At 37.9% G+C, this 16,109-nt stretch overlaps 1 protein-coding gene across 10 annotated transcripts in view; it reads right to left on the bottom strand.

The window, feature by feature from the left end:
• Positions 1–16,109, bottom strand: part of TERF1 (telomeric repeat binding factor 1) — a 50,503-nt gene that overhangs the window by 10,455 nt on the left and 23,939 nt on the right. For 3 of the 10 annotated variants that reach the window (XM_042923270.1, XM_042923272.1, XM_042923273.1), the window contains 2 exons: positions 10,882–10,985; positions 5,311–6,449 (listed from right to left, as the gene is read on the bottom strand). In XM_042923270.1, the coding sequence (XP_042779204.1) occupies positions 6,273–6,449; positions 10,882–10,985 (281 nt within the window). In that variant the 3' untranslated portion in view covers positions 5,311–6,272. Of the gene's footprint in view, positions 1–1,576; positions 1,600–2,472; positions 2,608–5,310; positions 6,450–9,368; positions 9,499–10,261; positions 10,654–10,881; positions 10,986–16,109 lie in introns of those variants that run through there. The other 7 variants (XR_006198121.1, XR_006198120.1, XR_006198119.1 and 4 more) reach the window with 6 other exon arrangements.

Below are 16,109 nucleotides of genomic sequence, written 5' to 3'. Positions count from 1 at the left end.
GTGTCATCAAGAAAACAATGAAATCAACAGAATATCTGACATATTTCAATGTCTTCAGAGATTTTCAGTTGGGTCAGAGAATTTGGAGATGATAAATGATGGGTACATACAGCTCAGGTGTAACGGAGAGTTGTAATAATACAAACACTGATTCCTGACTTAACCAAATGTGGGTACAAATACCCTGGAAGAACCGGGGAGGAGAAGCATGCATATGGTGCGACGTGTGTGTTTGTGGCAACTCGGGGCAGAGCATGCAAGAGACCCAAAAACCTCATCCTATATAGCGGAGGGTCAATAATCTAATAGCTCCAACTGGAAAACAACAAACAGCAGTATGAGCATATTTTTATTAACTATACAAATCAATCCTTGAGAAGAGAGTTGAAAGAGTTCAGAGTGGTCGGTCACCTTTAAGGAGAACTGTGGGGGCAGTGAAAGGGCAGAATGTTTTCCATTTTAAGCCCCATGTTAAAATTTTACTTTTGAACTATGAACATGGATTACTTTAAAAATGGAGATAAAAATTCCAAGGAAAAATTGAAAATGGAAGTATGGTCAAAATGTGAAGCAAACTAAAATATGGCATGATTTTGAGCTACTGGGGAAGGGGAAATGGAGAGAAAGAGAGAGAATACAATTTACCTTGACGCTTCTTTGAATTGCATAAATTCATGCTATAAGATTACATTTTTTGAGTTAGTCACACTTCTAGGATCTAATGTGAATAATATAGTCGCTCTATAATCATAATACAGGTTTATTGGTTTCTGATTTTTTAGAATCAACCCATATCTAAAGCACAAAATATTCCATTGTAATTATTAGACTGAAGGCTAAAAACGAACCAAATCAATCCAAACAAACAGAGCCCTTGACCATGTGCTAGCAATAGGAGGGTGTGGGAAGCTGGGGAGAGCAGAAACGCAGAGTTTAGGGGTCCTGATTTTCTCATCCTACATCATGGAGTCAAGGAATCCTGTCTGAAGCTGATGGCTTAAGAGGAGCTTCAGTAACTCAAAGAAGTACGCTGAACTGAACGCAACTCAGGAGTACCGGGAGGGGAGGAAAGTGGAGGGGGGAGGGGAGTTAAATGTCTCCTGTATCACATCAGGCAGTTACTGTTAATAGTAACAGCCCAGGGTAAGTACTCAGGAAGCACAAGCAAAATGACTCATCACAGGATTCACTTGGCTAACAACTCAGCAGAGTTGTTACTGTAGTTTTTAACCACTTAGTAGTGGTAGAAAGCCTTAGAATTAGATGCTTAAAAAAAAAAAAAAGCATCTCTGAAATAATGAAAAAGTACTTGACAATGAAAAATACGCTTCAATTACAGGCACATTTTGAGCAATCCTTGTGTGTTATGCTGGCTGCTGCTCCTGCTGAGCTCCACTGGTATTGAGAACAGTGAGCTGGGCTTTTTTTTATGAAGGACATCAACTTCCATGGACTAAAGAGGGGAGAAAATTCTTTTTTCTTTTTTTTGATAGAGAAAAGTGTTAATTATGGGCCATCAGCAACACAAGTTCTGTCACTCACAATGCAATTCCGCCAATGCAAGTCAAAATAACTGAAGCTCGATTCCTCATCGGTGACCTGTAATTATTAAAACCGTTGCACCTCATCAGGGTTTTGTAAGAGTTATAATCCATGCAAAGCAAAGCACTCACAAATTTATAAAGACAAAGACAGATGTGAATGTCTCAAGGACTCAAGTGGAAAAGGAAAACATTCTTTAAATAATTCTCTTGTAAAAAACAAAAACACTGAGAAAGTATTATTCTTTTCCTTTGAGACTTGTAGATTTTACAAAGCATCGCATTTCTTATGTCAAATTTGTCTTCTATTTTTGCTCTTTCAACACAGATTAGATTTCAATGAAGCCTTACTTTAAACGTTGAAGTATTTGACATATGAAGGGTTATGTGGTGGGGAAGGGTAAGCAAAAACAAACAAGTTTTTGACTCTGGGCTGCAGTTCCCTCTTCCTTTGCCTTCCTTTGTGATTCTGGAGCTGGGCTCAGCAAACATCTCTTGACCTAACAGTTAAGCTTTATCAACAGAGGGCGCTGGAATAACTCCTAGTGACGGCGGGCCACGCCCTTCCTTCCAGAGATCCTATTATCCAGCATGCTAGCTCTGTGGTAGAGTTCCAGCTGCAGCCTCCCCACACCACCCAGCAATGGTGGGCTGCTTTGCCAGGGCAGCACCGCCTGCACCCTCTGCCAGTTTCTTCACCTCCAGCGGGCTGTGCTCCGCCATTGGGCAGAGGAAAGGGGCGCCATTTTACACTCAGAAGTTCCATTATCGCCTTCCTCAGCAAGGGAGGCAGAATGCAAGCCCAAGGCCACACTGAAGTGGGGTATTAATTAAACAGGGACACCCAAAAGACTGTATTCTTGGAGGAAAACTGAACTGGAAGTAAATCCAAAACTCTCCCCCTCTCCCTAAGGAATTGTGGGAGCATTACCTTGGCTTAATTCTGTCACCACAGTCTGCTGTCCTGTGGATTTGTGCCCCAAATTCTCCTTACCAGGCTGGTCTTTAGAAACCCCATTTTGTTAGCTTACTTTAAAAGTGGTTCTAAATTTGGAAACTTCCAAACCTGGAAGAAAAAAAAAAAGAGAATTAAGACATTCCCAGCTTCAGAAGTAACTGCTTACCGAACAAAGTCCAATATATTTTAAAGAAAACACAATCTAGAACTCAAAAGCAAAGGTCAGCAAACTAAAGCCTGCAAGTTAAATCTCGCTGCCGGTTGTTTTTGTAAATACAGTTTTATTGGAACACAGCCACACCTACTCAGTATTTATGTGTATGGCTAACTCCAAGAAGACTTGACACACTGTTTGGCTCACAAAGCCTGAACTATTTTATCTGGCCCTCTAGAGAGAAAACTTGCCAACCCCTGGCTTAGACCATTGATATTTAATATAATTATTGACATGGTTGGATTCCAGTGTGCCATATTTTTGTTTGCCCCTGTGGTTTTGTTTTTGCTTCCTGCCCTCCCCCGCCCCAGTCACCTTTCATTTTCTTTTGGGTTATTTGAATAGTTTTTAATATTCCATTTTATCTGTTGGCTATATATTTGGGTTCTTTAACATGGTTTCCTAAGAGTTACAATACCATGCCTAACTATTCAGTTTATTTAGGAGTCAGTATTATTCCTAATATTAGACTTCATGTAAATTGGAAAAGCCTTGTAGCAATAAACTGAAGCAATTCTGAGACTGAATATAAAAATGGACCTCATATGACCTTACAGACCTTATATGACAACAAACCCTGACCCACAAACTCTGCAGCAACCAGTTTAGGTTGCCAAATGAAACGTCTGTAGCAATCAACCCAGAACGGTCAGGACTTGGTCGATGACTGCCAACATCCTGATATTTTGTCCAAACTAAGGACCAATCCGAGTAAGCCAAATATGTTCCCCAAAACAATCACATAAGATGCCTGCTGCTAGTTGGCCAGGCTCCAGTTTCCGCATGCCAATGGCTTCCAAACAGAGCATGCCTGAAGCTTTGTGTTTTCACCGTAAAGCTTTCCCATTTACAAACTTCTTTCGGCCTGTGTCTCTGCAAAACACAAGTAGTCGTGGCTGACTCCCTCGCTATAACACGCCCTGAAGAAAACACCCTGTCCTCACTTCTGAGTGGTTTTTATCTCCACAACTCAAAGATTCAACATAGTAAAGGTGATATAATCATATATTACTGTATAAAGATGAACAAACTACAGCTACATCCATGAATCGAAAGAAAAAACACCATAAAATTGGTTGTTTCATTTAATCAGCTTAAATGCCTCAAGTCAAAAAGAGAAACGAGACATTCTCCTGGCCTTTGCAAATTGGCTGAATTGGGGCTCGTTCAACGTTCAGCCGATCACTTACCACTCTGCTTTATCTTCCACCTCCTGTATGTGTGAAGCTCAAAGATTAGAGGTAGAGGCCTAGGGTCCTGCCAGGTCTGAGACTGTGCCGTCTTGGGCACGTGGGCAGCCTTCTGGATTCCGGTTTACATGAGTCCTTCAAAGCGCCTTTCCTGCGCACCTCCCCACCCCCACGTATCTTGCTCCCCAGATTTTTCAGTCTGTGTGCCATCCCTGACTCTAGGCAGCTGTAGGCAATGTTTTTAAAGCCCCTTGAGAGTTCAAAAGGGGTAAGACAAAGAGAAACTTCTGGATTAAACTCTCAGAGAAATGCCAGACAGGTCAAAACACAACAGTGTGGTGAGAATGAGGTGCCCCTCCGGCACCATCAAGCCACACCAAGAAAACCAGCCACTGTCCCAAGTGCGGAAAGCGGGAACACCAAAAATTTCTCATGCAAGATGTAGTAGCCTCTTTATAAGCACTCCTCCAGTTGTCTTAATTATATTCTCGAGTTTCAAAAATTAGATTCTCATAGTATTTGCCAGCTTCATGGTTGCCTCAGTAAAGGGAAAAGTCTTTGGAGCTCCCTACTCCACCATTTCGGTAAATGTCACTACACGGCATCTTACAAAGATGAGACTTTAGAGATGGAGGCCGCCAGGGGCTGGAGGAATGACGCCAACAGGGAGAGGAGTGGCAAGGGGAGGCACCCCTGTGGTGGTGGAACTGCTCAGGATCTTGCCTATGGTGGTGAAGATGTGAACCTACACAAGTGATAAATTATTTAGAACTAAACACACACCCACCATACAGCACAAAACCGGGGAATGTTCAGTACACTGGTGGATTGCCTTAGTATCCTGATGGTGAGACGCTGTAGTTTTATGAATATTGTGGGGAAAAAAATTGGAGGAACAAGTGTACAAACAACCTCTCTGTATCATTTAACAACTTCATGTGAATCTACAATTATCTCAAAAATTTTAAAGAAAAAATTCAGATTTAAGATGAAGTTTTAGAAATACATTATTCAACTTATTTTGCTTCTCCTTTTTACATATCCACAAGTCATATGATAGAAATTTATCTTTAAAATAAAATAGCTCTTTTAATAAGTAAAATAAAATTCTCAAGAAAGCACCATAGTATAGCATAAACACACTGATCTTTTTTAGTGGCACATAAAATAATTGAGCATCTCACAGTTAATGGAAACTTAGAATTTGATGATTTATGGTATGTTTGGAATGAGGTTTACTTAACAGGTCCATTTTGGCTCTTGTCGCTAGCTTTGGCACAAACCATCAAAATGTCTGTAATAAGCAACGGCAGTAACTAGTAAAGGACAGTTAAGAAGCATATAGTAATTATCCACATTTCCGTTTACTAGATGTATAAGAAAATAAATTCAGGAACAATGGGAAAGTAATGTATGCAACTTTAATAAGAAATGAAACACGGATTACAAAATACTCCCATTTAATTTTGTACACCAATACTTCAGTATTTTCACTCATTAAATAAAGCACATGTGACTCCAAATATCAAAGAATGCTCTTGGTTTATGACTAAATCCTCTAAAGAATAAAAGGTTGGTGAGAACTTAAAATTGTTAAGGTATGATGACATTGTTTATTTAGCATTTAACACAGACATCAAATAATCATGGTTAATACCAATTTAAGCATTTACAGAATACTACTTAGGCCCAATACTGATGTATTAAATGAAAATATCATAGAAACTGGTATTTATGGGACCATATTATAAAGCAGATTTAACACTGAAACAAAGTTAAATGTACCTAAATGAGACATGAAGCTATTCTTGGTAATAGTACAAATTTTGTTGTATGGATATTACTATTTTTAAGTTTTCTCCCTTATATGAAACTACTGTAAGGAAAATTTAAGTATATTACAAGTCATGGATTGCTTTGTACATTCTATAAATAAGCATATTAGTAACTAATATATTAAGGCCATAAATCAAGTCTTAGAGAAACTTTACTTTTATGTGTGTTACCAAGGTGAAGTCAGCCTACAGATGCAGAATAAGTTAACAGGAATACATTTTTTCTCTTACCAGGTTTTCATGGTTTTGTTTTTTTTTTTTTTGGCGGGGGGACAGGATTCAGGGATAAGATTATTGAAAGCACCAGGGTTCAACAAATTTACATTTTTTCAAAGGAAAAATATTCTTTAAGAATGCAATGACGGCATAGAATTTTACTCTTATAGCATCAATCTTCAGATTAAAGTGACACTGTTATCATACTGTAAAGCTTTAGATAAGAATTTTAAGACACATCAATGACCACCGGTTTCAAACAAAATGCCGTGATCAAACTATTTAACTGCCCTTTTAACCAAGCTTTTACAAACACATTCAGTCTTCACTGTCTGAGCAAATTAGTTTTAGCTTCTTCATAGTCCTCCATCTGTCTTTTAACATGACGCCTGTTCGGTTGTTGAATTTATAATGTAATAGTATTTTAGACCAGTTTCCCTCTCCGTATTTCCTCACACCAGATCTCAGATTCTTGTCTTCTTCCCAGAGCCATGCCTTATGATAAAATATAGAACAGTTATTCACAGAAATAAAATTCTTTAAAAAATTAAAGAACATACTTACTATAAATCCAACTGTTTCTAATCAAAATAATATTAAAGTTTCTTTTTTTTTTCTTAATGTTTGTTTATTTTTGAGAGAGAGAGACAGTGTGAGTAGAAGAAGGGCAGAAAGACAGAGGGAGACACAGAATCCGAAGCAGGCTCCAGGCTCTGAACACAGAGTCTGACACGGGGCTTGAACTCACGAACCACAAGATCATGACTGGAGCCAAAGTCGGACGCTTAACCAACTGAGCCACCCAGGCACCCCAGTATTAAAGTTTCTAAAGGAGGAAGAATTTGCATGTACATTTCTTAGATTTCTGTAACAGCTTATAAGCTGTGGATCCATTTCACAGACAACAGAAGGTATACAAAATTTTACATAACATTTCAGAGGCTACTTAGACTCCCCTTTAAAATATCTATCATGGGGCGCCTGGGTGGCTCAGTCAGTTAAGTGTCCGACTTCAGCCCAGGTCATGATCTCACAGCTTGTTGAGTTCAAGCCCCGCATTGGGCTCTGTGCCGACAGCTCAGAGCCTGGAACTGCTTCAGATTCTGTGTTTCCCTGTCTCTCTGCCCCTCCCCTGCTCACGCTCTCTCTCACAAAAAAAAAAAATAAGTGTAAAAAAAAAAATCTATCACTTTTACAATCCCCAAGTTAAGAATTTCTGTAAGAAGTTGCTACGGTTTTGTTCAGTTTTTTAAGTTTATTTTTATTTATTTTGAGAAACAGAGAGCAAGCGGGGGAGGGGCAGAGAGAGAGAGAGGGGGAGACAGAATCAGAAGGAGGCTCCGTGCTGTCAGCGCAGAGCCCAGTGTAGGGCTTAAAACGCACAAACCGTGAGATTATGACCTGAGCCAAAATCAAGAGTTGGATGCTCAACTGACTGAGCCACCCAGGCACTCCAGTTTTGTTTGGTTTTAAAAAGTATCCGGGTGCTTGGACGGCTCAGTCAGTTAAGCTTTGGACTTCAGCTCAGGTCATGATCTGGTGGATCATGAGTTTGAGCCCTGCGTCGGGCTCTGTGCTGACAACTCAGAGCCTGAAGCCTGCTTGGGATTCTGTGTTTCTCTCTCTCTCTGCCCCTCCCACTCATGTGTGCACTACTTCTCTCAAAAATAAAAAAATAAACATTAAAAAAATAAAGAAAAAAATAAAAAGTAGTCATTGGTTTATGCAAATTTCAGATATACACCACAGTTTTCTTGTTCTAAGCTGAGCTAATTACTTTTAATAGAATGCACAGATGGTACCTGATACAACACAAAAGCTCAGATCTCTTAAAAAATAAATTAATATTCTCTGCCTGAATCCCCTTTAGGTTTCTGGGTACAAATTTAAACAGTATTTTCCAGTGGATCACATACAGCAGAGGTTAGCAAGCTACTGCCAAACTCCAGTCTTAGGCTGTTTGCACTGACCAGAAGCTAACAACGGTTTTTACATTTCAAAATAAGGTTTTTAAAGAAGAAAAAAATATGTGACAGAAACACTATATGGCCCATAAAGCCTATTAAAATATTCACTACCTGGCCCTTTAAAGAGTTTGCCAACCTCTCACCTAGAAGTTAGTTATAATTTTGTCAAGTGAAGGTTAACCTCAGTTTTTAACATTATTTAATTTTTTCTTCTTGAAAAAGAGTAACTTTAATTTGATGTATTATTACTCTGTGATTGTTTATGCCTTCTTTTGTTTGATCTGAATGTTTGGAATCTTGCAAACTTAATTTCATCTATGATTTAAAGGCAAGGGTCTTGCAAAACATCATATGGAACATGTGATCATATAGCAAATAATAACATCATCTTTAAAAGTTTAAAGAGGCCCACTCCTACTTTCTATAAAAGGAGTTGATGCCACAATTGGCTTCACGGTGTCAGAACAAAAAGAAAACACAAGGGCAGTACAATTTCATTTGAGTCTACTCTTTCGTTTCCTCTTTTTCGTTTCTTCATTTTCTATATCTGACTTCTTAGATTCCATTCATAATATCACATAATAAACAAAGAGTTTAAGATGACATTTTGGGACATAAAAAATCTGTATTCCTTGTGCTTTTCTGTCTTTTGCTTTCTTTTTTTAAAGTTTATTTAATTATTTTGAGAGAGAGAGAGAGAGAGAGAGAGAGAGAGAGAGAGAACACGTGTGCGCATGAGCATGAGTGGGGGAGGGGCGGATGGAGAGGGAGTGAGAGAATCTGAAGCAGGCTCCACAGAGTGTGGAGCCCGATGTGGGGCTTGAACCCATGAAACTGTTGAGATAATGACCTAAACCAAAGTTGGATGCTCAAACGAGTCACTGAGGCGCCCCTGCTTTCCTTGAAATATTATACATAGAATCAATAAAAAAAATGATAACAACCCTGGTCAAGCCCATAACCCGCAAAATATAAAGAGCATATAACAAATTAAAACGCACCATTTTCTCTCCTATGGTTAAAAATGTTTTATGTAACTTATATTTGAAAATCGTATTGTCATTTTTAATGTCTTTCAGAAGAAAAAACCAATGCTCTATAATGCCTTAAAAACTATTTTTGGTACCAAAAAACCTCCAGTTACAGTAATTCCCATTACATACCATCTCTGGGGAAAAAAGTCTTTGTTGTCGAAAGACATTTACTTTTACTCTTTAATAGAATAAATTTACAAAAGGAAGTCTCTTTTTAACCTGTGACGATGGGGCACCTAGGTGGCTCAGTTGAGGTAGGCATCCAACTCTTCATTTCAGCTCAGGTCATGATCTCATGGTCAGGAGATCAAAGAGATCGAGGAGATCAAGCCCCAAGTGGGGCTCTGTGCTGGGTGTGGAGCTGGCTTAAGATTCTCTCTCTCTCCTTTCCTTCTGCCCCTCCCCTGCTTGTGCACATGTGCTCTCTCTCTCTCTCTCTCTCTCTCAAAAACCCATAAAACTGTGATGAGGCAGGCAGAAATACCTTTGTCTGTTTCACAGACAAATGCAGCAAGGAGAATCTGTCCAATCAGGTACAGACTGCTGCAATAAAATTTTTTAAAGAACGAAAATGTTAACACAAAATAAAATGAAATCTGTCACTCAACTGAAAAAAATTGTCCCACCAAGAAGCCAACAGTGGAAAGCTAAAAATAAAATGAGGTACTTGTGATAGCCAAAGAATTCTTTTTTGGCAATAGTAAACAGTGACAGACAATACCATCTATGTTCTATTATTTAAATTATGTAGTTGATAAACCGTATTTTTTTTTAAATACCAAAAAAAGAAAAAAACTTTTTTTTTTTTTTTTTTTATATATATATCTATAAATAACACGTACAATCTCATTTGGAATTGTTGCCAGAAGAACTACAGGGAAAGGTCAATTAAAAGTATGAGGCAGGGGTGCCTGGGTGGCTCAGGTGGTTAAGCGTCTGACTTTGGCCTAGGTCATGCATGATCTTGCCATTCCCGAGTTCAAGCCCAGCCTTGGGCTCTGTGCTGACAGCTCAGAGCCTGGAGCCTATTTCGGATTCTGTGTCCGTCTGTCTGTCTGTCTGTCTGTCCCTCTCTCCCCTGCTCATACTCTGTCTCTCTCAAAAATAAATAAACATTAAAAAAAAAAAATTATGAGGCAGATGGGCACCTGGTGGCTCAGCTGGTTAAATGTCTGACTCTTGGTTTCAGCACAGGTTGTGACCTCGTGGTTCATGGGATCAAGCCCCGAGTGGGGCTCTGTGCTGGCAGTGGGGAGCCTGTTCGGGATTCTCCCTTCCATTCTCTCTTCCCCTCCCCAGCTTGTGCTCACTTTCTCAAAATAAATTAATTAAAAAAAAATGTATGAGGCTGAGACTTCTAGTTCTGGGACATATAAAAAGCTTGGAAAGATCACTCCAGTTCTCAAAAGAAAAAAACTAAACTGAAAGTCAACGACTCTTTGTAGATCCACTAGAGAATTAACGCCAATAGGCAAACTGCTAACATAAAAACTAGAAAAACAAAAAGGGCGATATAGAGAATCACAGCTTATCAGGAAAAGAAGCTCACAGCTAGAGCCAGTACTGATAGAAACATGTAACTATGATGGGTGAAGTGATGGAGACTCACTGTGGACAAGTTTCAATTAAAAAACTCCAGGTGCCCACAACTCCAACTCATCTCCAGCCAACTCCAGCCCCCTCTAGAGGAAATAAAAGCTGAGAAGCACATTGGATGGTTTTAGCCCGGGACACAACTCAGTCAACGAATTAGAAAAATCACAAAACTATAGAAGACTTCCCCTCCTCCTGCATCTCACCATGGTATCTGGGCTCCTGTAAAACAACTGCCTCAGCTGGAAAAGCTGCTTCAAATTCTTACTAGGGAGTCTCTAGGGAAAACCAAAGACAGGAAGGGAGACAAAAATAAGGAAATATAATGAATACCTGTTTTTTCCTAGATCGACGTTTTCTGGAAGTTACTGGCTGACTGTTCAAAATGTGTCTTCTCTTGCTTTCAGTGGTTTGTCTGTTTTTTTCCTTTCCTCTACCTAAATGTAGAAATATAGTCATCAAAAACTGTGTCACATTAAAATAAAAAAGGGGATTATATTTTTAAAGGTTACCATGAAATTCCTATCTAGTATTTAGCTATTTTAAATAAAAGAACTCTGGCTGTTTAATTTTTTCCCCTTTGAATCTGGAAGCAGCACGGTACAATGCAAAGATCAGTTTCCGAAAATCATAGGGAGTATTGAATGCTGATGCTGATTCTTTTATATGTCTTTAAACAAGTTATTTTATCTCCCAGAACCATTTCTCATCATCTGCTTAAAAAAAATTAAAAAATAAATAAAAAATAAAAATTGAGTAATATTTATCTTACAGGATTGTTGAAATTTACTTAGGATAATGCTTAAGGAATATCTGACCTAGTGTAAGAATTGTAACCCTTCCCCATTCCTTCTTTTTTACATATAGTCAGTTTAGTAAGACAAAAATAAATGTACATGTTACTGAAAAGAAATAGAACTTAACTATTGAAAGAAAACTGTTTATGTAAAAACACTGAAAATCTCTACAAATCAAGAGTTTAGCAGGATGGTTGGATATAAGATCATTAAACAAAGCTCAATAGTATTTCTGTTTATTAGCAACAGTTAAAATACTTAATTAAAACAAGCAAAAGATAATATATGCAATAGTAACAAAAAATACAATATTCTTATAAATAAATCTAAGAAAAGTAGTCAAGATCTGTATGTATATAGTAAATTATAAAGCTTTACTATGTATGTCTATATATATACACTACACATTATAAGAAAATATATGAGACAATCTAAATAGAGAAATATGCTGCATAGGAAGACTTCATATAATTAATATAGTCTATAACTAAAGTCTATAATTAATACTAATATATAATAACTGTGTCCATTTTTTCCAAAAGTATTGTTTACAATGGAATTTCATCTTTTAAAATATTTTTTATTAAAACATCTTTTTCTAATGTTTATTTTTGAAGGAGAGAGAGAGAGAGCGAGTGGGAGAGGGGCAGAGAGAGAGAGAGGGAGACACAGAACCCGAAGCAGGCTCCAGGCTCTGAGCTGTCAGCACAGAGCCTGACATGGGGCTTGAACTCACGAACTGTGAGATCATGACCTGAGCCGGAGTCTGATGTTTAACTGACTGAGCCACCCAGGTGCCCCTAAAATATTTTTTTCTCGTTTACTTATTTATTTTGAGAGAGAGAGAGAGCATGCGAGCCTGTGTGAACAAGGGAGTGGCAGGGAGAGAGAATCCTCACTGTCAACACAGGGCCTGATGCATGGCTCCACCTCACAAACCATGAGATCATGCCCTGAGCTGAAATCAATAGTCAGATGCTTAACCACCCAGGTGCCCCTACAATGCAACTTCAAATAAAAATTTTAACAGGGTGTTTTGTAGAACTTAACAAGATTATTCTAAAATTATGTGTTATGAGAAGTAGTCCACCAATGGTCCTGAGCATCCCTTCAGTTTTTGCTGAATGTACAAGGCTTCTTTGTTTCCTGATATGAAGCAGTTTTGTAGTCAAATAGGCACCTAAGTAGGTCAAAGGAACCACAGCCTGCGCACCACATAACTACTCTTTCCTGCAGGGGTGTTTGGGCTGGGAGGGGGGTGGGGGGGAACTAGCTTGTTTGCTATCATGTTTTGCTGCTTATTCAAAAAGTGCTAGGCCCTTGGCATCAAGTTCCTCAGTTACCATACAACCCATTGCCTGCACAGTGTCTATCTGGGGCCATTACACTGTCTATGGGACTTGGGATAAAGGAATCAGCACAACTATGTGGACGCCATGCTATTTGCTGTGCTATAACAAACTGTTTTGCTCTGACTTGTTAGGTCTTATTGTCTACTTGTGGCACCTGCAGAATCCTCTATGAAGTCGGGTTTTTTCCTGACAACACAGAAGACCAAAACACCGAGAACAGTCAAAATATTTCTGTAAGATGAAGGGAACTGCTCTACCACATAAGGAGTTATTATAAAACTACAGTAATTGATACAATATGGTATTGTTGCAGGAACAGACCGTATATGCTAGTCAGGCTCCAACCAGGAAAATGGAAAACACACTAGTTATGAACAGAGATTTTCCTATTGCAAATTGTTTAAACAGGTGCTAGAGGACTATAAAAACAAAAAGGAAATTAATAAATTAGCAGAGATCAATAACTAAATTAATCATTACAGTTGGAGGTCTCAGTATTCTCTTTCAGAAACTGGTGGAACAAGTAGGCAAAAATAAGCATACCCAAATTGGAACAGCACTATGAACCAACTTGACCTAACTGACATTTTACAACACTCCATTCAACAACAGAATTCACATTCTTCTCAAGTGTACATCAACACTCACCAAGACAGACCATATTACGCACCATAAAACAACTTAAAAAAAGAAAGAAATCCTACAAAGTATTTTCTCAGTCCCAAACAGAATTAAATTGGGAAGCAATAAGAGAAAGATTATCTGGAATACCTTTCAATATTTTGAAATTAAACAAAGAACTTGTAAATAGGCTGTAAGTCAAAGAAAAAGTCTTAAGGGAAATGAAAAAATATTTTGAACTAAATGAAAAAACAACATTTCAAAATCTGTGGGATAAAACTAAAGCAGTAATTCAAGGGGAATTTATAGTATTAAGTGCAAATATTAAAAAAGATCTGTGAATCTAGAAATAAAAGGCAACTCATATACAAAGTGGGGAGAAAGTCAGGTTGGCATCAGACTTGTCCACAGCAGCCCTCACAAAGTAAAAAAATAATGAATTGATATCCATAAAGTTATAAAAAAAACTATTTCCAAAGAATATTACATTTAGCCAAATTTCCCTTTAAGCAAAAAACACTACAGATTCAAGATATAGCATAGATCCCTATGTCAATGGCATTGCACTAACACTGTATGGGGACAGATGGTAACTACCCCTAGGGTGAGCATAGCATAATGTATGGAGTTGTTATAATAACTCTTCTCTATACATGAAACTAATGTAACATTCTGTGTCAACTATATTTCAATTAAAAAAAAAAAAAAAAAAGAGGTCCTCCTAGAGGGGAGGCCAACAGAGCAAAGCAGAGCTGAGAGACACAGAGGAAGCAGGTCTGATGAAAATGCTTGAGGAGCAGGATCCAGCCACACCTGAAGGTGATGTATATCTGAACTTAGAAGTATCATGAGCAAGTAAATTCCCTTTCTCATCCCAAAAAGAAAAAAGAACAGACATTCTCAGTGATGTAAATCTTTAGAAATTATAACACCTATAAACCCATCTTTAAAAAACCATAGCCAAGGGGTGCCTGGGTGGCTCAGCCGGTTGAGCATCTGACTTCAGCTCATGATCATGTGAGGTCATGATCTCACAGTTTGTGGGTCCAAGCCCTGTATAGGGCTCTGTGCTGACAACTCAGAGCCTGGAGCCTGCTTCAGATTCTGTGTCTCCCTCTCTCTTTGTTCTTCCCCCACTCACGCTCTGTCTCTCTCTCTCCCTCAAAAATAAATAAAGATTAAAAAACCATAGCCAAACAAGAGTTAAGGAATGGGGACACCATGGTCAAAGGGTCAGTAGTAAGCAATAAATTTAAATACAGATTAAACTACTTTGGGAATTATGGCTAGAAAAGAATGCTACAAACCTTGAACATATGAAATGAAACTAAGAAAAACTGGGTAACTGGGTGAGATTTTTTTTTTTTTTTTTGCTAATCTCACCCTTTTTAAATAAAAATCAATCAACAGTCTAAGGTTTAAATCTATGATTACAGAGGCAACCTGACCCGACCTCTCGAAGCAGTTCATATTCTTTATCCTTCATTTTGGAGGAATCATATAGATTACTGATATACTTCTTATGAAACATGAAGTATTTACATAAAGTCAGTGAATTTTTCAGTTTCATTCTTTAGAAACTAAATGTAAATAAATTAAAAAAAAATTTTTTTAATGTTTATTTATTTTTCCAGAGAGAGATTGACAGAGTGTGAGCAGGGAAGGGGCAGAGAGAGAGGAAGACACAGAACCCGAAGCAGGCTCCAGGCTCTGAGCTGTCAGCACACAGCCTGACGCGGGGCTCAAACCCATGAACTGTGAGGTCATGACCTGAACTGAAGTCGGATGTTCAACCAACTGAGCCACTCAGGTGCCCCTGAAACTAAATGTAAATATATTTTAAAGTAACATGTAACTTGATCATATTTTTCTAAATTTTTATTTGGCTATCTATTCTTCCATTGGAGTAGTCTAGTCCAGCAATTAAAGGTATGGGCTGTTCAGTCAGAATGTCTAATTTCACCCGTCTGGCTCAGTTGGTAAGAACATGAAACTCTTGATCTTGGCAACATGAGTTCAAGCCCCACATTGGGCATAGAGTTTACTTAAAAAAAAGAATGTCTAATTTCAAATTCTATTTCTGTTCACTGTTTCTGTGACCACGTGCAATTTACTTAATCTCTTTTTGTATCAGCTTCCCGACCTGTAAAATGGGGATGATAAAAAAAAAAAAAAAGCACTTGTAAGACTGCTGAGAATTAAATGAGTTTACATACAGAAAGCTTTTAACTCAAATACTAATCATCACCTCACTGAATGCTGGTAAGTTTTTTCTGCACAGAAAGAATTTAGGGGATTTTTTTTTCTTTCAAGTTTTCTGAATCACTTGATTTTTTACAAGTACATGGTAGTTTTACAAATCTGAAAAAAAAATTTTTTTAAAAAGGTGTTTTAAAAATTTTTGAAAAAAACTGTTTAGCACAAACAAAACTAATATCCTCTAACTATGAAGAGAGGATACTGCATGCCTTTTAACCAAACTGGAAGGTTAAAAAAAAAAAATGTGTATGTATGTATTACTAACGTAACAAAAAGTCAAGAAATGTACAAAAACTCACAAGATCTTCCAGGCTCAACATCCATAGTCACTGCCAAACCACTCTGCAATGAGGTTATTTATTTATAGTTCTCAGAGTTTAGCCACTGATCAACTATTTAGAATGTAAAGAAGTATATGTTTCCATTTCTTTGAGTTTTGTATTATGAAATTAAAAGTCCAGAATCCCAAATTATTTTAGTTTATAATTGATTCCTATTTTGCAGCAATAGATGCAGAACAATTTTGGAACAA

This window comes from Panthera leo, chromosome F2 (genome assembly GCF_018350215.1).
Source record: "Panthera leo isolate Ple1 chromosome F2, P.leo_Ple1_pat1.1, whole genome shotgun sequence".
NCBI lineage: Eukaryota > Metazoa > Chordata > Mammalia > Carnivora > Felidae > Panthera > Panthera leo.
This window is presented reverse-complemented; position numbering and strand designations above follow the sequence as displayed.